The sequence below is a fragment of the Ipomoea nil genome, unplaced genomic scaffold (assembly GCF_001879475.1).
Source record: "Ipomoea nil cultivar Tokyo-kokei standard unplaced genomic scaffold, Asagao_1.1 scaffold1034, whole genome shotgun sequence".
NCBI lineage: Eukaryota > Viridiplantae > Streptophyta > Magnoliopsida > Solanales > Convolvulaceae > Ipomoea > Ipomoea nil.
The window spans coordinates 635,204-656,257 of NW_017617462.1; the positions used below are offsets into that span (position 1 = coordinate 635,204).

The 21,054-nt window shown below is 40.5% G+C and overlaps 2 protein-coding genes and 1 long non-coding RNA gene across 4 annotated transcripts; 1 reads left to right on the forward strand and 2 right to left on the reverse strand.

The window, feature by feature from the left end:
* The first annotated feature begins 1,013 nt into the window (after positions 1-1,013).
* LOC109180806 (jasmonic acid-amido synthetase JAR1) lies at positions 1,014-4,950 on the forward strand. 2 transcript variants are annotated; one of them, XM_019330514.1, is made up of 5 exons: positions 1,014-1,387; positions 2,142-2,442; positions 2,528-2,629; positions 2,765-3,558; positions 4,220-4,950. In XM_019330514.1, the coding sequence occupies exons 2-5, from the start codon at positions 2,147-2,149 to the stop codon at positions 4,759-4,761; spliced, it is 1,734 nt and encodes a 577-aa protein (XP_019186059.1). In that variant the 5' UTR covers positions 1,014-1,387; positions 2,142-2,146; the 3' UTR covers positions 4,762-4,950. The 2 variants fall into 2 exon arrangements, with proteins under 2 accessions (XP_019186059.1, XP_019186060.1); XM_019330515.1 differs by lacking the exon at positions 1,014-1,387 and adding an exon at positions 1,908-1,925 and having other exon boundaries at positions 2,141-2,442.
* LOC109180808 lies at positions 1,148-10,844 on the reverse strand. The gene is made up of 3 exons (XR_002054123.1): positions 10,822-10,844; positions 9,725-9,728; positions 1,148-1,230 (listed from the first exon to the last, which is right to left on the reverse strand). It is a non-coding gene; the product is annotated as an uncharacterized LOC109180808 (long non-coding RNA).
* Positions 10,845-19,925: 9,081 nt separating this feature from the next.
* Positions 19,926-20,438, reverse strand: LOC109180728. The gene is made up of 2 exons (XM_019330438.1): positions 20,261-20,438; positions 19,926-20,170 (listed from the first exon to the last, which is right to left on the reverse strand). Exons 1-2 carry the CDS (start codon positions 20,436-20,438, stop codon positions 19,926-19,928), a joined length of 423 nt encoding a protein of 140 aa, XP_019185983.1.
* Positions 20,439-21,054: the final 616 nt, after the last annotated feature.

Here is a 21,054-nt window from a genome sequence, read left to right on the forward strand (position 1 = left end):
ACCTGGGATAATCCAAGATTCCGTGAACCAAATCCAATTTTTAATTTTGATTACCAAAATTGGATACAAAATCCCGGTAATTCCCAAGTCCCAAGACGGGCATATTTGGCATTTAATTTTCGACCCGGCCGCCCATCCAAACCAAACACACAAAGTAATCTTACATTCTCAAAATCTCACATTATCTTCCAGAAGATAATCCTATTACCTTGGATAATCCAAGATTCCGTGAATCAAATCCTATTTTTAATTTTGATTACCAAAATTGGATACAAAATCCCTGTAATTCCCAAGTCCCAAGACGGGCATATATTTGGCATTTAATTTCCAGCCCGGCCGCCCATCCAAACCAAACACACAAAGTAATATTACATTCTCAAAATCTCATATTATCTTCCAGAAAATAATCCTATTACCTGGGATAATCCAAGATTCCGTGAACCAAATCCTATTTTTAATTTTGATTACCAAAATTGGATACAAAATCCCGGTAATTACCAAGTCCCAAGACAGGCATATATTTGGCATTTAATTTCCGGCCCAGCTGCCCATCCAAACCAAACACACAAAGTAATCTTACATTCTCAAAATTTCACATTATCTTCCAGAAGATAATCCTATTTCCTGGGATAATCCAAGATTCCGTGAACCAAATCCTATTTTTAATTTTGATTACCAAAATTGGATTCAAAATCCCGGTAATTTCCAAGTCCGAAGACTGGCATATTTGGCATTTAATTTTCAGCCCGACCGCCCATCCAAACCAAACACACAAAGTAATCTTACATTCTCAAAATTTCAATTATCTTCAAGAAGATAATCCTATTACCTGGGATAATCCAAGATTCCGTGAACCAAATCCTATTTTTAATTTTGATTACCAAAATTGGATACAAAATCCCTGTAATTCCCAAGTCCCATGACGGGCATATTTGGCATTTAATTTCCGGCCCGGCCGCTTCTTTGCAATATTGGACGGTGTTTTACTTCCGTCGGCTCCTATATATATATCCCCGCCACGGAATCTTCTCTCATCAAGTCATCACTCATTACTAATCACTCATACCCCTTTCTCTCTCTCTCTCATACAGAGAAGACGTAATTTTCTATCATTTCGCTCAGACGGAGAGAGAGAAGACAGCTTTTGGCAGTAGTGTTGAAACGCTCGCTGGTTGAAAATTCAACCCCCCAGTCCTCGGCCCCGCTCGCCACTCCAAAAATCTCTCTTTTCTTTTCACGCACACCCACACACACACTGTGCTCTGTTTTCTCGGACTGGGACGTTTTGCTGATTGATTCACTCACTCTACTCCTACGAATATCCGTTATCTTTGAAACCCTCTAATCTTTCTTCTTCCCTTTCTCTTTTCCCGATTCATACACAGGTGGGCACATATCTTTTTTTTTGTTTTTTTTTGGTATGAAGTTCTAATCTTCGGATTTTTGCGAGCTACTTTTGGTGATGATGTGGATTTTAGCCGCCCCTATGTCTCAAGATTTCTGCTTTGCTTGCTCTCTTTAACGTTTATAAATATACTTTTGTGAACTTTTAGAATTTGTTCTTGATATCTTGTTTTGGATTCTAAACGAAAAAGAAAACTTTTACAATTTTGGATTCGGTGCTTTTACAGTTTCTTTAGCTGTAGTGTGGTTCTTTCTCTGGGAATTTCTATTTGCTTTTAAAATATTAAGGATGATTCTTCAGGTCTCCGGGGGGCTTTTAATTCGTTGTTTATGAAATTATATTGAATTGGGGGACAGTGATGGATTACTCGAGATTCGTTGAACCTTAAAAATTCACTGTCTTTTTGGTGGGTTTGATTTTATTTCGTAATAAATATTTTTTGTCCTTTTTAACGAAGTTCTTTGAGCTGACTGGGTGGACCATTGTCAAAGTTGTGCACCTTTCCGTCCTTTGCATTAGGGTACTTTCAGTTTACCAAATTGAATCTTATTACCTTCCTTGAAATTTCTCTTTTCATACTGGCAAATTTGACTCATGTGTGTTCTTGAATAATAAATACCCTGTGATTATCACGAGGCATTGAATCTTTTTGTTGAGTTATTTTGATTGGATTTAATTCATTTTTTTTCAGTTTGGGTTTACCCTTGTGTTGACTTTTGTGATTGGTGCTTATAGCTGAGGATGTTGGTGGAGAAGGAGAAGATGTATAATCCTGAGGAAGTGATTGAGCAATTTGAGGCGTTGACCATGGATGCTGGGAGGGTCCAAGAGGAGACTCTGAGGAAGATTCTGCAAGATAACAGTGAGACAGAGTATCTGCTCAAATGGGGTCTTAGTGGAAGAACTGACCCTGAGAGTTTCAAAGCTTGTATCCCCCTTGTTTCCCACAAGGATTTGGAGCCTTATATCCAGAGAATTGCAGATGGGGATGCCTCTCCTATTCTCACTGGCAAACCCATTACCACCATCTCACTCAGGTATCCATCCTTTCATCTGATACTTTCTGTTTTTTCCTCTTCTTTCATTAAATTTTCTTTTTTAATTGTTTTTTGTTTGTTTCAGTTCTGGAACTACCCAGGGGAAGCCAAAGTTTGTGCCTTTCAATGATGAGTTGATGGATACTACTATGCAGATTTTCAAGACCTCTTTTGCTTTTAGGAACAGGTAATTAATTTTGACTCAGAAGATTTTGTTGGACAAATTTTCTTCTGTCATAATAGTTGAAGCTTTGAGTGAAATATGCAAATATTTCATCATTGTAGCTGTTCAGTGTTACATTTTGATGTGGTGTTTATGCAGAGATTTCCCAATAGGGACTGGGAAGGCTTTGCAGTTTATTTACAGTAGCAAACAGTTCAAGACAAAGGGCGGTTTAGCGGCTGGAACTGCTACTACTAATGTGTACCGAAATCAGCTGTTCAGCAAAACGATGAGGGCGATGAACACTCCGTGTTGCAGCCCGGATGAAGTGATATTTGGCCCCGATTTTCATCAGTCTTTGTACTGTCACCTTCTGTGCGGGCTCGTTTTTTGCAAAGAAGTTCAAGTCATCTCCTCCGCTTTTGCCCACAGCATTATCCATGCTTTCCGCACTTTTGAACAAGTCTGGGAAGAGCTTTGTGCTGATATTCGAGAGGGGGTTCTGTCAAGCCGAATCACGGTTCCCTCTATTCGAGCTGCGATGTCGAGACTGCTCAAACCGGATCCCGAGCTGGCTGATAGGATTTACTACAAGTGCAAAGGCTTGAGTAATTGGTATGGACTAATTCCGGAGTTGTTTCCTAACACAAGGTACATTTATGGGATCATGACGGGATCGATGGAACCTTACCTGAAGAAGTTGAGGCACTATGCTGGGGATTTGCCTCTGCTAAGTGCGGATTACGGGTCATCTGAAGGATGGATTGCTGCGAATGTCAACCCCAAATTTCCTCCCGAGTCGGTTACCTTTGCAGTGCTCCCTAACATAGGGTATTTCGAGTTTATCCCCCTGAAGGATAACGTAGATGGTTTAGAGCTGGAGCCTAGCCCGGTTGGCTTAACTGAAGTCAAAGTCGGGGAGGAGTATGAAATCATTGTCACCAACTTCGCAGGTACACTTGTTTTTCATTCGAATAATTTGTTTCGAGAACTTTGATTTGTGCTCAATGCATTGGTTGAAAATCTTCGGAAAATGGAGGGGCAAGTGCTTGTTGAGTAGGCCATTTAGGTAGTTGGTCCTCCCACTATAACACTAACCAATCCAATGTTCCGCAAATTCCCACTAACCAATCCAATGTTTGTCATGCCCGAGTTTATTCCCGACTTATGCAGCCATGGCTGTTGAACATATAACCATTAATGTGCAATCCAACTATAAGCTTAGGCTTTTAGTTGAGATGGGGCACATGCTTCAATTTGGTATCAGAGCCAGACCAAAGGTCATGGGTTCTGTCAAGAGTGCGATATTAGCTTTTTTGCCTTTGGGAAGTTAAATATGTTTTCCTTTGTTGTGTTTCCATGTGCTCGGTATTGTAAGCGTTGCTCCTCTGACCTTTGAGTAGCATTATCCATGAGAAATAGTTATATATTATACTTAACAGAAAGGCAGATCAGATCTGCACATGCCAGATTACCAGTACTAAATTAGTTTAAAATTACAAACTATTCTTTTTGTCTTTTCCTGGGTGGAGAATGAAATTTATCAGCATTCTTTGGCTTGTGTGTATCCCAACAATGGTGAATTGATCTGGTTTGAATCGCGAACATGTGCAGGCTTGTATCGTTATCGGCTGGGGGATGTTGTGAAGGTGAAGGGCTTCCACAACTCGACCCCCGAGCTGCAGTTCATATGCAGGAGGAACCTCCTGCTGAGCATCAACATCGACAAGAACACCGAGAAGGACCTGCAGATATCGGTGGAGGCAGCCGCGAAGATCCTGGCCGACTCGAAGCTGGAAGTGGTGGACTTCACGAGCCACGTCAACACCTCGACAGACCCCGGGAACTATGTGGTCTTCTGGGAGGTGAGCGGGGAAGCCAGCGACGAGGTCCTCAAGGAGTGCTGTAACTGCTTGGACCGCTCGTTCTTGGACGCGGGCTACATGAGCTCCCGGAAGGTGAACTCCATCGGGCCGCTGGAGCTCCGGGTGGTGAGACGGGGCACGTTTCACAAGATTTTGGACCATTATGTAGGCTTAGGAGCTTCTGTTAGTCAGTTCAAGACTCCCAGGTGTGTTGGGGCAAATAACACCGCGGTTCTTGCGATTCTGTGCAACAATGTGGTCAACACCTACTTTAGCACCGCATATGCATAATAGATAGGCCTTGTCTTTGTGTCGTAATAATACTTTTGTCAAAATGGTATACAAAATGGTGAATTAGTTATTTGTCTCCTTTCATAAAATTTGTAAGGTTAGGCATGGCTGGTGGGTCTTGCATGTCCCCCACACCAGAGCTCTTTAAATTAGGGAAAAATATATGTATCTCAATTTTATAAAATTCACCAGAAAAGAAAGGTCTTTAAAATTTTACTTCTTTCAATCCGATTTTAAATTTCACAATTTTTGTTGAATGCTCCATCTTCTCCCAAAAAGGTTAAATTTCAATACCCAATAGAACATTTGAGAGAATGTAAATCAAGGTGACTCAATGACTTAACAGACAGAGCCAAGTGCCTGTGCGCACAAGGGATTTACCTACTTTGAACATATTTCCCACACTGTCCATAATTTTCAATTTCAATCAACTTGATCATTGAATTGTTTAAAATTTCGTCAATTAAACCCTTTCAGGGACCAAAATGGTGGTTTCCACTTTTTTAAAATTTTATCAATTTAGTCATTGAAAGGGTTTAATTAACAATTTTAAATAATCCAAGAATCAAATTGGTAGAAATTGAAAACTTGAGACTATTTTAACAATTGGAAAAAAACTATTAAGACACCAAAATGTTGATTTCTCATATATATATATATATATATATATATATATATATATATATATATATATATATATATATATATATATATATTTTGAAAGGTTTCCCGTGCAGTTGTGCGATTGATTAATATGCGTGAGTTTTGTACTCAATGTGCGTGAGTGTGTAATGTTAATGTGCGCGAGTCTTGTACGTAAGGTGTGTGAGTTTTGTACCTAAGGTGCGTGAGTTTTGTGTTTAACGTGCGTGAGTGTGTACTTAATGTGAGTTATTGTATGAGTTGTTGAAACTTTTAAGTGCATGAGTTTTGTGCTTAATGTGCGTCAGTTTTGTGCTTAAGGTCCGTGAGTCTTGTGCTTAAGGTGCGTGAACCTCACGCATATTAATCACCCGCACAACCGCATGGGAAGCTATACCCGCACCTGAACCCTTCCCTACACACACACACACACACACACACACATAGGGCCATAGGGGCACGCTCTAATGCGAACAGTCGCCCATGAGAGAAATAAGAATCATTTACAACTATCAACGTATCTAGATCAACGAATCAGATGTGATTTTTTAAAAAATGATGCAGTGGTATTTTTGTAATTTCGTAAATAACTCGAACATTGGTGCAAGTAAATGTGTTAACTTATAAGTGCAAGTAGCTGGTGCACTTTTGCAAATAAAAAGTACAAGAAAAATCACTTACAAGTGCAAGTAATTTACCTTGTTAACATCCGTGCACCTAGGTGCAACTAATTATAACGTTAGGTGTAAGTGAAACTAATTATAATGTTAGGTACACTTAATATTGATGCTCAGTGTAAATTTTACTTGCACCTGTAAAACATTTTACTTGCACTTGTAATACATTTGACTTGCACTTCGATGTTCAGTTATTTACGAAAATGCCATCGAATTTTTTTTTAAAAATCAGTGCTTCTCATCCGTTAGATCTGGACACGTGAACGGATGTCATGAGTTCTGAGTTCTCTCCTGGGTGCACCGTTCTCATTTGAACGCGATATATATATATATATATATATATATATATATATATATATATATATATATATATATATATATATATATATATATGGTTGAGTTTACATGAGGACCACAATATATAGAGGACTGTGCAGACTGATTACGGGCACACAACAAATTAGTAGCATGCACACAATTTAATACACAATGGCACACAATTACATGTAAACATCAGGTTTCGAGCCCAGTATTAATTAATAAACCTATGCACTCGACATACAAATTGTGGCACACGACTACATTAGGCCAGGCACACGACTTACAAACTAATGGCACACGACTACACCAGTCCAAACAATGCTCTATAATATAGTGGTCCTCATTTGAACTCAACTATATATATATATATATATATATATATATATATATATATATATATATATATATATATATATATATATATATATATATAGGGTTGAGTTCAAATGAGGACAACAATATATAGAGGACTGTGAGGACAAATAATGGGCACACAACAAATTAATACCAGGCACACAATTTAATACATAATGGCACATAAGAATAAATGTAAACATCAGGTTTCGAACCCAGGCTCTATAAATTAACAAATCTAGCACGCGACATACAAATTGTGGCACACGACTACATTCAGCCATGCACACGACATACCGGCTAATGGCACACACTACATCTGTCCTCACAGTCCTCTATAATATACTTGTCCTCATTTGAATACACATCTATATATAGTCGTGTGCCATTAGCCGGTATGTCGTGTGCATGGCCGAATGTAGTCGTGTGCCACAGTTTGTATGTCGCGTGCTAGATTTGTTAATTTATAGAGCCTGGGCTCGAAACCTGATGTCTACATATATTCTTGTGTGCCATTATGTATTAAATTGTGTGCCTGTTATTAATTTGTTGTGTGGCCATTATTTGTCCTCACAGTCCTCTATATATTGTTGTCCTCATTTGAACTCAACCCTATATATATATATATATATATATATATATATATATATATATATATATATATATAGGGTTGAGTTCAAATGAGGACAACAATATATAGAGGACTGTGAGGACAAATAATGGCCACACAACAAATTAATAACAGGCACACAATTTAATACATAATGGCACACAAGAATACATGTAAACATCAGGTTTCGAGCTCAGACTCTATTAATTAACAAATCTATGCACGCGACATGCAACTGTGGCACACGATTACATTCGGCCATGCACACGACATACATGCTAATGGCACACACTACATCTGTCCTCACAGTCCTCTATAATATACTTGTGCTCATTTGAACTCAAGTATGTATGTATGTATACAATAATATGAATATCTAAAATATAAATAAATATAAGATTTTAATATAAACTACGAATATTGGACACATATTTTTGTGCATCGCGCATAAAAAGTACTAATAATAATAATAAGTATGGGCATTTTGGACTTTACACTACTTATTCCTTTTCAATTCTCATGTATACCAAACATTGAAATTGAAATTATCAGTAATTCTATTCATGCACACCAAACATTGAAATTTAAATTATCATTTTATTCTCACATTATTCATTTCCAATGGATTTGTAATTCGTTTCCCACTTAATTCCCTATCCCTAACCAAACGCCCAGTAAAATACGTTTAAATTAAAGTTAAGATGAAATATGAGAAATTAAAATATAATAAAAGTGTAGTCCTACTATTTTATCTTATGATCTTAGGGGTGGGTAATTCAGTTTGATTTTTCCGAACCAAACAGTAATAGATTTTTGTATATCGAATCAAACTGAATAGTTCGGTAAAAATCAAACCAAATCGAATACAGTTTGGTTTTTTATTTTAATAATAATAATAATAATAATAATAATAATTATTATTATTATTATTATTATTATTATTATTATTATTATTATTATTATTATTATAGTAATAATACAGAAGTAAATCCCATGCTACACCACCATTCAGCTCATCTTTTCATTGATATCTCTCTTAAATTTTTTTATTGAGTTAATACCCAAAATCGTCCTCGACTATAGTTTTTTTTCTCAATTTCGTCCTAAACGACTTTGGTGACCTAATATCGTCCCAGACTTTTGTGTTTCGCTCAATTTAGTCCCAGACTTTTGTGTTTTTGTTCAATTTAGTCCCTCATTTGTTATTCTGTCCATTTGGTGTTAAATAAATAGACAATTCAGTAATTTTAATATTGGCATCTCTTTACTCATAGACATGTGAACTGCGAGATCCCTTTTTTTTTTTTTTACGAATTACTCCAAGAATTACTCCTAAAACTGCGAATATAAAATTTGATTTGCAGGTCCGGGAGTAATTCTGGGTGTAATTCGTACAAGAAAGAGAAATTTCGCACTTCACAAGTTGAAAGTAAAGAGAGATCAATATTGACATTACTGAATTTTCCCTTTATTTAACACCAATTTGACGAAATAACAAATGGAGGACTAAATTGAGCGAAACACAAAAGTCTGGGACGATATTAGGTCACCAAAGTCGTTTAGGACAAAATTGAGAAAAACCACTATAGTCGAGGACGATTTTGGGTATTAACTCATTTTTTATTTGATTTCTTTATGGTTTGTTCTCTACTTTGAGGTTTTATGTTTCCCGCAAGTGTTCTTTGCCTCAAAATTATCTCTAATTGAGTTATTCTTACAATATTCAATGTTTTCCTTGGATTCATGTTTCTACTAAATTAATGTGTTCAACATCATTCTAATTTTGATTTCTAGTGCTTGAAAATATTTTTCACATGCTTGGAAGCATTAGAATATTATTTTCCAGTACTATAATATATTTCCGAATTGAAATCGAACTTTTTCAAACTAAATCAAACTATAATGTTAAACTGAATGATATCATTTTTAATACCAAAATATCTTTAACGAAACGAAAATGGAAAAAAAAAAAATAAACCGAATCTCGAGCTCATCCCTATATGATTTTATAATGGTAAGATTTTAATAATTGTATTAGGAAAATCTTATACAACCAACCCGATTAAAAAATAGCTAAGATTTTAATAATTGTATTAGGAAAATCTTATACAACCAACCCGATTAGGATATATTTTTAATTTTGATGACCAGAATTGGATACAAAATCCCAGGTAATTCCCAAGCCCCAAGACGGAAATATTAGGTATTTAATTTCCGGCCAGGCCGCTTTTGCAATCTTGGACGGTGTTTTACGGAGCGTTATGTCATGGAACCGTGTTCACCATTCATGGTGAACACGGTTCCAACGGTGTTAGTACACCGTTATCTTTTTTTTTTTTTTCTTAATTAATTGCGTGACTTTTCTTCTTCATTTTCACATTTTGCGGTTTCACTTTAATTTGAGGTGAACAATGATTTCGGACATTCATAAATTATGAATTCATGCTTGCACATTCACTTTGGAACCATGCCTACACATTCCCGTCCGAAATCACGAACATTCATAAATTATGAATCCATGCCTGCACATTCACTTTGGAACCATGCCTACACATTCACTTTGGAACCATGAGATTATGAATTTTCTGTTATGAGATTATGAATTTTCTGTTATGAGATTATGAATTTTCTGTTATGCGATTATGAATTTTCTGTTATTAGATTATGAATTTTATGAAAATTCATAATCTCATAACAGAAAATTCATAATTTGATCAACGCGCGCCGTTAACTCCACATCCGCGAATTTATTTATTTATTTTTTTTGCCTAAAAAAGATGTCGTTTGGCCTTGTGTTCACCATTCACGGTGAACACGTTTCCAGGGCATAATTTGCCGTGTTTTACTTCGTCGGCTCCTACGTATATATCCCCGCCACGGAATGTTCTCTCATCAACTCATTGCTAAACCAGAGACGGAGGCAGAGAGGGGGCAGGGGGTCAGCTGCCCCCCCCCCTCACCCCACCCCCACCCCCACCCCCGATATAATATGTATATGTATATATAGTATATGTTTTAGTATTAGTATAAAAAAATTAGTAATTGTCAACAAATAAGGAGTTAGATTAGTTGGTGGAGCATATCTATTGTAATAGAAATGGTCTTGGGTTCAAAACCTTGCATTAGCATATTTTGTCCTTTCCCTATGGATTTAACACATTTACTTTTTTAATATTTAATACAGACACACACATATATATAACATTCTTTTATATTAATAGTGATATGTATAATTTATAATGTGTTTTCTATTCAAATTATTTTATTAAATTACAATTATATTTCTTAAGTAATGGTTATAAAAAAAAAATTCTTAGGTAATTTATTTTTTTTTAATTATATCTTTTATTTTAATGTTTCGCTTTTACTGGAAAAAATTTCTGAATCCGTCCTACTTCGCCCCCCCTCAATCAAATTTCTAGCTCTGTTCATGTGCTAAACCACTCCAAAAACCACTCTTTCTTTTCACGCACACTGTGCTCTCTTTTTGGTGGGTTTGATTTTTTTTTTTTTTTAAATGTTACTCACTCTATTAGATTCTAGTATATGTTTAAACATACTTTCTCAATCGAAACAAAAAGAATCAATGACGCCTCTACTAAGGTTTGATCTCATGACTTCTCATATAAAAGAAGTAGCTATATGCTATCTGAGCACAAGGTACTTAACTAAGGACTTTGCTTTTATTATTTCGTAATAAATTATTTGTTTTCTTTCTTTTTTAACGAAGTTCTTTGATCTGATTGGGTTGACCATTGTCAAAGTTGTGCACCTTTCTGACCTTTTGCATTAGGGGTACTTTCAGTTTACCAAAATGAATCTTATTATTTTCAAAGGTTGTAAAAATCGCTAGACGTTTTGTTTTTTGTTTTTTGTTTTTTTTTTTTTTGTAATTTAATTTTTTTTTTTAAAAAAATTAATATTTTAATAGTTAGTACTAAAATACCATTAAAAATGGGGTAGATTTGAACGAAATAACATATTTAAAAAAACACTGTAGCTAACTGGTAGCTTAAACGTCCGCGTAGACCACCTAGACTATCGCCTAGGTCGCATTGTCCGCCGTGACCTAGTCGGCGCCTAGGTCGCCTAGAACGGTGGTTCCGTCAAAATTTTTGGCGATCGGTCACCGTCTAGCTCCTAGGCGTCGATTAGGTGCCCTTGCAACAGAGATTACCTTCTATGAAATTTCTCTTTTTCATACTGGCAAATTTGACTTCATGTGTGTTCTTGAATAATAAATACCCTGCGATTATCACAAGGCATTGAATCTTTGTTGAGTTGTTTTGATTGGGTTTAATTCATTTTTTTTCCAGTTTGGGTTTACCCTTGTGTTGACTTTCGTGATTGGTGGTTATAGTTGAGGATGTTGGTGGAGAAGATGTTTAATCCTGAGGATGCATGTGATTGAGCAATTTGAGGCGTTGACCATGGATGCTGGGAGGGTCCAAGAGGAGACTCTGAGGAGGATTCTGCAAGATAACAGCGAGACAAGAGTATCTGCGCAAATAGGGTCTTAGGTTCTGTTTGGCAGACCTAGCTGAAAAGCTATAAGTTAGAAAAAAAGTTGAAAGTTGGAAAAACATAAGCTCGAAGCTGAAAACTGAAGAGTTGTAAAGCTAGCTGTTGTGATTGAAAGTGTTTGGTAAAATTAACGTTTTGATAAGCTGATAAATGTAAAAATACTAAAAAGGACATCTTCATAAAATTTAAATTAGTTTGTTTACGTATTAAAATTTAATATTTTGTCTTTAAAAAAAATTAACATTTTGAAATAAAACTATTAGAATAATCATGATCTACCATCTCATAATGAAGTAGCAATATTGTTGTAAATCTAATAATAATAATAATAATAATAATAATAATAATAATAATAATAATAATAATAATAATAATTGCGGTGGAAGTTGCGATAAAGGAGAAGAGAAAAATATTTTAATTGAAAAGGGAAAGTTATGTCATTTCTTTAAAATAATAAGGATAAACATGAAAAAAAAAAGTTAGGAAGCTAGGAGCTTATTTTGAAACGTTCCAAAATAAGCTCTTATTTTAAGCTAGAAACTTATTTTGGGAACATTACCAAACAAAGCTTATAACTTATTAGTAGCTTAAAATAAGCTATAAGCTCCTAAATAAGCTTTGCCAAACAAAGCCTTAGTGGAAGAACAGACCTGAGAGATTCAAAGCTTGTATCCCCTTGTTTCCCACAAGGATTTGGAGCCATATACTCAGAGGATTGCATATGGGGGATGTCGGCGCCTCTCCTATTCTCACTGGCAAACCCATTACCACAATCTCACTCAAGTATCCTTTTATCTAAGGACGGAGTCAGAAAATTATTTGAATAGAAGTGAAGTTTAAATGACGTTAAAATGTCAATTACAAAATATCAAACAGTTATAATAAGGTCAAAATATAAAATACATTATAAATTACAATAGAATATTTTTTATAGATTACACGATACTTAGAGTCGGAGTCAAAAATATACTTGAGTGAGTGAAAATGTGAAAATATTTATGACAAAATATGAAACATAATCATTTAGGTAAAATAATTTGAATAACACTATATTCATAAATATTTTTTAATTTTAATTTTTTTAGTTAGATCAACTTTCAATTTTTTCTAAATTAATTCGAATACAATGGAGTATAATATAAACTTGTTGATGAATTTAATTAACCCGGGGTGGCCCGAATTACTAAATCCGGATAAGAATGCAGTACAGTAAATAGATAGAAACGACGTTGTAAAGGCCATGAGACCGTATATTATATTAAATGCCGTAGAATTGGCTATTACAATAGTATTTTAGGATAAAGTGTGCAAGTAGAATATATCGTAGATAGAATTGCCCTTTGTTAGGACAAGGAAGGGGGTTTTTATACAAGCTAAACCCCCCAACCGCCTCACCCTAAATTGGGGGGGGGGGGGGGGGGTGGTTAGATCTCAACTTTGACCGGGCCCGGGTGGACCGGATTGGGTCGGGTCCCGAGCTCGGGTAGGACCGAGCTCCCCGACCCGAGCCCCACGGAGGTCGGCTCGGGTCAGGGCACCTCCGTGGTGCCTCGGATCCGCGTTGCTCTTGGGCACCTCCGTGGTGCCCCGGGTCCGTGTTGCCCTTGGGCTCCACCAAGGTGCTCCGGGTCCGTATTGCTACCCCGGGTCGGGTCGTGGGTATAATATATCCATCATGAGTCCCCTACTCTCTTCGTTGAGAGTGGAAGTCAACAAATGAGAGTAAATATCCGGACCCGACCTCCATGTGCGAATGTAGCCGAGCTCACCATGGCCGAGGTGCCTTGTGCCGAGGCGTCTTGAGTCGAGGTGTCTTGGGCCGAGGTGTCCTGAGCCGAGGTGCCTTGTGTCGAGGTGTCTTAGGCCGAGGTGAGACTCTTGGGCTGAGGTGAGACGTCTTGGGTCGCTCCACCTCCTTGCTCCGCTCCCCCCGGGTCGGTTTGCTCTGCTCCCCAACCTTCCTCATGCACGTGGCCCGAGCTCAACGTAGCCGACCTTGTTCTCGCTCGGTGATGTACTAGACTTAGATGTCTCTTGAATATTTTGAATGAACAATTAATTGGCTCCTTTACTTTGTTGATGTGATGGTTTCCACCATTTACCTACTATTGCCTTTCTTTCAAATACTTGTGTTTTTTTTTTTTTTTTTGTGAGTCCCCCCGGCTAGCGCCGAGGTGGACCTCGGCACGTTGTCGACGTGGTGCCATGGTGCACCTCGGCAACGTGCCGAGGTGCGACCAAGGTGCACCCCGGTGCTGTGCTGAGGTGCGTTGGGCCTTTTTTTTAGGCCATGTGTTAGCCTCTTTAACGTAGTCTTATGGGACTACGCCACCGGGCTCTCCCGTCGGAGTTGGTACGTGAGGTCGGACCTCGTGCCCCCTTAGGGTGCGCTTAACCGCTCGGGCCAAGTCCTGTCGGACAAAGCCACTAGGCTCCTCCGTCGGGGTTAGTACGCGAGGTTGGACCTCGTGCCCCCTTAGGGTGCGCTCTAGCCGCTCAGGCCGAGTCCTGTCGGACCAAGCCACCGGGCTCTTCCGTCGGTGTTGGTACGCGAGGTCGGACCTCGTGCCCCCTTAGGATGCGCTTAACCGCTCGAGCCAAGTCCTGTTGGACAAAAGCCACTGGGCTCCTCTGTCGGGGTTGGTACGCGAGGTTGGACCCCGTGTCCCCTTAGGGTGCGCGCTAGCCGCTCAGGCCGAGTCCTGTCGGACCAAGCCACCGGATTCTTCCGTCGGAGTTGGTACGCGAGGTTGGACCTCGTGCCCCCTTAGTGTGCGTCCTCCGTCGGGGTTGGTACGCGAGGTCGGGCCTCGTGCCCCCTTAGGGTCCGCGGGGAGAGAACGGGTGAGCACTCGTTCCCCTTCATTTTACGTGGTTTTTTTCTTTTTTTTTTCTTTTTTTTCTTTTTTTTTTCTTTTTGCGAAGACAGATAAACGCAAGCCCACTTCGTAACAAGGGTCCTTCTCCTAACATATTTTGTAACACTCAATTTTATTCCGCTTATTGTCGTCTACACAGACATTATTTGGGGGAGGGAAATGGTTAAGGCCCACCTTTCACGTGGCGACCTGCTTCCTCCCGAAATGCCTTTTCGGCGATGGTGTGGACCTGGAGGTCATTCTGACCAATTTGGCGGCACGCCTTCGAGTAGCAGATGCGGCTCACCTTTTGGTCCCCCCGGGCGACCCCGACCTCGGAAGGTGTCGGGAACTTGAGACACAGGTGCTCCATGGAAATTACGCACCTGAGGTCCTCTAGGGCGGGTCGGCCGAGTATTATGTTGTGGGCGCAGCTGATTTTGACGATAACGAACTCGACCTCCCACCTTCTGGTGTGATATGGGGTGCCTATCTCCACCTCCAAATTGATCAACCCCTCCGTCTCAATTGAGTCCCCCGTGAACCCGGACAGGGGGGTCCGTACTTGCTCCAGCTGCCCTCTTGAGAGTCCCAACTGGGTGAACGTGTCTTGGTACATGACGTTCACCGAGCTACCCGTGTCTACGAGCACCCAGTGCACCACCACGTTATTGATGTCCAGCTTGACCACCAAGGCGTCTCGGTGGGGGAGGGGCCCATCTAGCAGGTCGGTGTCGGTGAACGTGATGGGCTCCCTCTTCGGTTTCTTCTTGTGGGGGGTTCGTGTGACCTCCCCAACGTACAAGCTTCTCGCCCACTTCTTCTGCTCGGCTGGCGAGTCCCCTCCCTCGGCCCCCCAAAGATGACATAGATGGCACATTTCTTCGGGGGCTGGGAGTCCTCCGTTGTTTTCTCCTCCTCCTCGGAGCTGTGGTCATGGTAGTTCCTCTTACGGGGGGCCGAGGTGGATGGCGCCCTGCCACCCCCCTTCCTCCATACGTTGCCTTGCTTCTGGCCCTGCTCCTAGCATTGCGCCTGACCGGGCTTCTTAATGAATTGGCCGAGGTAACCTATTTGGATGAGCTCCTCGATCTGTCTCTTTAGGAGGATGCATTCGTCTATGTCATGCCCCTTCTGCCGGTGGAACCTGCAATACTTGTTGGGGTCCCCCCTCGCCGATATCTTCATGCACTCCTCCTTCGGGAATACCATGATTCCCTGGTCCTCGGCGTGTGCCAAGATGGTACCCACAGGTTGTGTCAGCGGGGTGAGATAGCGTGTGGGGTTCAGCCTGGGCCCCTCAGCGTACTCACGTCGGTGTGGCCGCGGTGCCTTGCGCTCCTCCTGGGGTGCCTTGTCTTTTCGACCACTTCCTTCCTCCTGCTCATTCTTCCGCTTCTCGGCAGCCTCGACGTCAGCGTACCTTGCTGCCTTGTCCATCAGGTCGGTATAGGTCCTGGGGGGTACCTGATGAGGTCCCGGTGGAATGCGCCCAACCTCAAGTTGTTTCGGAAAATCAGCATGGCCAACTTCGCATCAAAGTTGGCGACGCCCATGGCCTCTTTCTTCCACATGTTGAGGTACTCGGCTAGCGATTCCGATCTCCCCAGCTTCAAATCACATAGGTCGGCAATTTGCTTCTTTCACTGTATGTTGGTGGCGAAATGGGATAGGAACTGCCGGGTGTGGTCCGTAAAGGTGGAGATGAACCCCGCCGGGAGAGATCTAAACTAGTGATGCGCCTGCTCATCCAGGGTGGCGAAGAACCCCCTACATAAGATGGCGTCCGTCGCCTCGATGATCATCATGGCGGCACTGTACCTGGTGAGGTGTGCCCGTGGGTTCGTGGTCCCCGAGTACGCTTTAATGGTGGGAAAGCGAAAATCTCGAGGTAAGGGATCCTCCATGATGGTGTTTGCGAACGGGGAGGACAGCACATCCTGGGGCTCTAGAGACCCGTCCCTCTCGTCGATCTTCTTTTGGAGCTCGTCCATCCTCCTCCTCAGCTGCTCAACCTCTTCTCGATGGGAGCTCGGAGCTCTACCATTCGTTTCACCCGATCGTTCGATCTGGGAGGTCTGTTCACGTCGAGGTGGGGCATGGGTCCCCCGACCTGGTGACCTCCGCGAGCCTGCCTCTCGTCGCGGCTGGGCTCGACGTCCATGGCTTGGCGACCTCCGGCTAACTGATTGTTGTCGTGCCTGCCTGCGGGAGCAGGATTCTGCTGGTGGAGGCTCATTGGCGGCAGGCCTTGGGCCCAACCTCTCTTGGGCTGGCACCCGACTGCCCAACCTTTCCATGGCGGGCCTGGTTTGGTTTGACCGCTTTCCGTCGTCCTCCTGGCGTCGGTCACGTCGTGAGTCCCCACCTCCCCGTGTGTCCGTTTGGCGGGGTGAATTGACCTCCCCCTGGGTGACAGGTGCCTAGGGTGGCTGGGTGCTTGGACCGCTGCGCCCCCGGGCGGTAGGGGGTGGTGGAGGTGCTTGTAGCCCTTGGTTGACGCCTGGGTCGGCAGGCATACGCGTTCGGAGGTCCGCCACGACTCGGGCCAGCCCTGTGGAGGCTTGCTCGAAGACCGCCATCCCCTCCCGGATGAGGTCTAGGTCCTGAACCGGGGGGGGGGGGGGTGGAGCTCCACCACTGCGGGGGTTGGTGAGCTGCGCCCTCAGATCTCCACCCGACCTGGTGGCGACGGCCGGTTGGATGCTGGGGGCGGGGGCCCCGTTGGGGCCGTTCCCGTTCGCGATGAGCTGGGTGTCGCGGGAACCATTGGTGTGGCGAGAGTTGGATCTCGATCTCGTCATAGTAGCTGGTCGCGGTAGACCACTGGATATAGAACACGCTTGAGCTGGTACAGCAGCTCCCAACAAGAGCACCAATGATGGATTTAATTAACCCGGGGTGGCCCGAATTACTAAACCCGGATAAGAACGCAGTATAGTAAATAGATAGAAACGACGTCGTAAAGGTCGTGAGACCGTATATTATATTAAATGCCGTAGAATTGGTTATTACAATAGTATTTTAGGACAAAGTGTGCAAGTAGAATAGATCGTATATATAATTGCCCTTTGTTAGGACAAGGAAGGGGGTTTTTATACAAGCTAAACCCCCCAACCGGCTCCTCCTAAATCGGGGGGTGGTTAGATCTCAACTTTGACCGGGTCGGATCGGATCGGGTCCCGAGCTCGGGTAGGACCGAGCCCCACGGAGGTCGGCTCGGGTCGGGGCACCTCCGTGATGCCTCGAGTCCGTTGCTCTTGGACACCTCCGTGGTGCCCCGGGTCCGTGTTGCTCTTGGGCTCCACCAATGTGCTCCGGGTCCGTGTTGCTACCCCGGGTCGGATCGTGGGTATAATATATCCATCACTTGTATACTACATTGATTAAAAAATTCATAAAAAGTACAATGTACTAAAAAAATGATTCATAAAAAAGTAGACTAAAAGGGCATTTAATTTGTTACTTAAACGATTCATAAAGTAGACTAAAAAATATTTAATTTATCTTGTGGAAATAAGGAAAAGTGTTGTTAAATGAAATTTGAACTTGTGACTATACACTTTTTAACATCAAATATAAAGTTCAACAAACTAAGCTACTCAAACTATTAATAATTTTAACATAAATATAAATTTTATATAATATTTAATACCATATATATAGGTTCTTTTTTGATAGCACAACTGAGAAGCTTAAGTGCCACCTCTTTAGCTAGGAACAAGTAACTAAGCCCAAAGAGTTGGGTGGGGAGAGCTCGGCATCCGCTCAGCTAAGGAGGTCAACATGGCTTTCATGGCAAAATTGGAGTGGAGGATTCTTATGGAGAACAGTAACCTCTGGGCAACATTTATTGACAAGTTCGACCATGGCAAGCGGCTGGAACTGCTACTACTCATGTGTTCTGAAATCAGCTGTACAGCAAAACGATGAGGGCAATCCCGATGAAGTGATATTTGGCCCCGATTTTCATTCGTCTTTGTACTTGCACATATTAGTATAATTACCTAATAATTATTTGTGTAATTAAAAGATTAGTTGTACAAATATTAATATATTTAATTAATAATTACTATGTTAACTAAACTAATAATTACAAGAATATTAGTATAATTACAATTACATGCACATGTGTCGTTGGATTATATATATATATATATATATATATATATATATATATATATATAATAACTAGTATTTTCACTCGTGCGATGCACGCAATGGATTTGTTATGTTATAATATATTAAGAATATTTAGATTGATATACAATTATTTAAATTATAACATCAAATACGGAGTATTATATAATGCAATTGAAAATATGGTTTGAATCGTTTATGTTTGTTGATGTTATCACTGCTTGAATTCGAACAAGTAATTGCTCAAATTAATAGTTAATGTGTAGATGTACGCATGTGGTGCTGTAAATCTAGAGATTTTTATATATCATTGTTTATGATTTTTATAAATTGGGCAAATGTGTTCGTTCTCTAACAACTTAGTTATAGTAATCAATTGCTATCTTAATTCATTTGTATAAATGATATATTTTTGTCTACATATATAGCAATTTTGTCATTTTGGAAAAAAAAAAAAACATAATATCATCGATTGTATTTACACATTATTGAAAATCTCTTTGTAGACAACATTGGTAGTCGCAACACAATCTTGTCTATCCTTGTCTAGAGCTAACACCTTCAGGCAATCAGGTTGGGTGACTCGGGAGAAAGTCACGTACAATTGTCCGTGATTAAAGACTGGTTTTTTTAGCAATAACCAACATGAGTTAGTTTTTGACCTTGGCTTTTGTTGATAGTTATGGCATATGCAAGCATCAACGGGAATTGTTTACACTGGAACTTGAAGGGCAATCTCGTATCAAAAGGAGTGAGAGACATTCGGGGGATAAGAACTGCATGTGTCCCATTAGCTATTCTTGTTTCGGCAATGTGATCTACCAATCTTGTGATGATGAGTCGCGTCCCGTTACAAAGACCAAGAGAGTGGTCTATGTTACACAATAACATAACAGGTAAACTGACATTTAATGTCAATAAATGATTATGAACACCCGACATCAATCTCAAACTATTTAAGAATTCAAGAGTGTATACTTTTGATAGATATTCACTGTCAGATTCTGCCTTACACGAAGAGTCACAACTTAAATATATTCATCCTTCTGTAGTATTCATGTCGCACATGTACTGATTAATTTGATCAACTAAATCTAAAGTCGGCGAGAGGATCGCTCGGCCTTCTAGCTGTGACTCATCAAACATGTCATATCTAGAGCTTGGGAATGTGCTTTCCACTATAGTTGCTATGGGATTGTGTCCACACTTAAACAAAACCAATGCCGAAATATCGATCTCAAATGAACCGGTGTTTACAACCCTTGCAATCCCATCTCCAATGTCTGCAATCAATTTTAAAAATCAATCAACCGTCTGTCTATTTTCCTCTGAAGCTAAGGTCCGTAGTCTCAAATCTTGGTGAGCCTTAATACCTTGCAATTTGTCCACATGTATATATGAAGAATTTATATTTGCTCCGACAACTACTGGTCTTGTTGCTTTCGGAATAACATGTAGGATTTGTTTAAAATCGAAGCCCAAAACTATTGTCTTTCCACCAAAAGCCTTTTCAGCACTACCCGATATAACGAACCTCAATAGATCCCTCATGGTTTTGTCCAAAGCCTCAAAATAGTGTTTGTGCATCATCAATGCTTCATCCCATATTATCAATTTGATCCTTATTATAAGCTCAACAAGGTCACTGCCTTGCGATATATTGCACGTGGGATGGAATCTTCGTTCAAGGAAAGTGGTATAGCAAATCTAGAATGCGCCTTCCTGCCTCCCAACAATAGCAAAGATGTTATTCCACTGGAAGCAACATTAAGAACAATATCACCATACCTCCTTATCTTTGACGATAACGTTCTCCTCACGAACGTTTTGTCTGTTCTTCCGTAACCATACACAAAGAACAATCCACCTCCATTGGAATCAATATCATTCATCACAGAGTCATGAACATTATTTTCCTCGTAGATCAATTGTGTTACCAATGTTTCATGCTTTGTCTTCAATGATTCCTTGTTATACGCCAACTCTTCACCTATCAACATGTTTTCACTCAAACCTATGCTAGTTTCGTCTGGAATTGACATTTCTGAAAAGTCCTTTAGGCTTTTCCCCCACAAAGATAGCAACTTCTCCAACTCCACCAAAGAAAACTGTTTTTTATTTGAATCCGATAACATCAACTCTTAAAAGGAAAAAAAAATAAATTAAT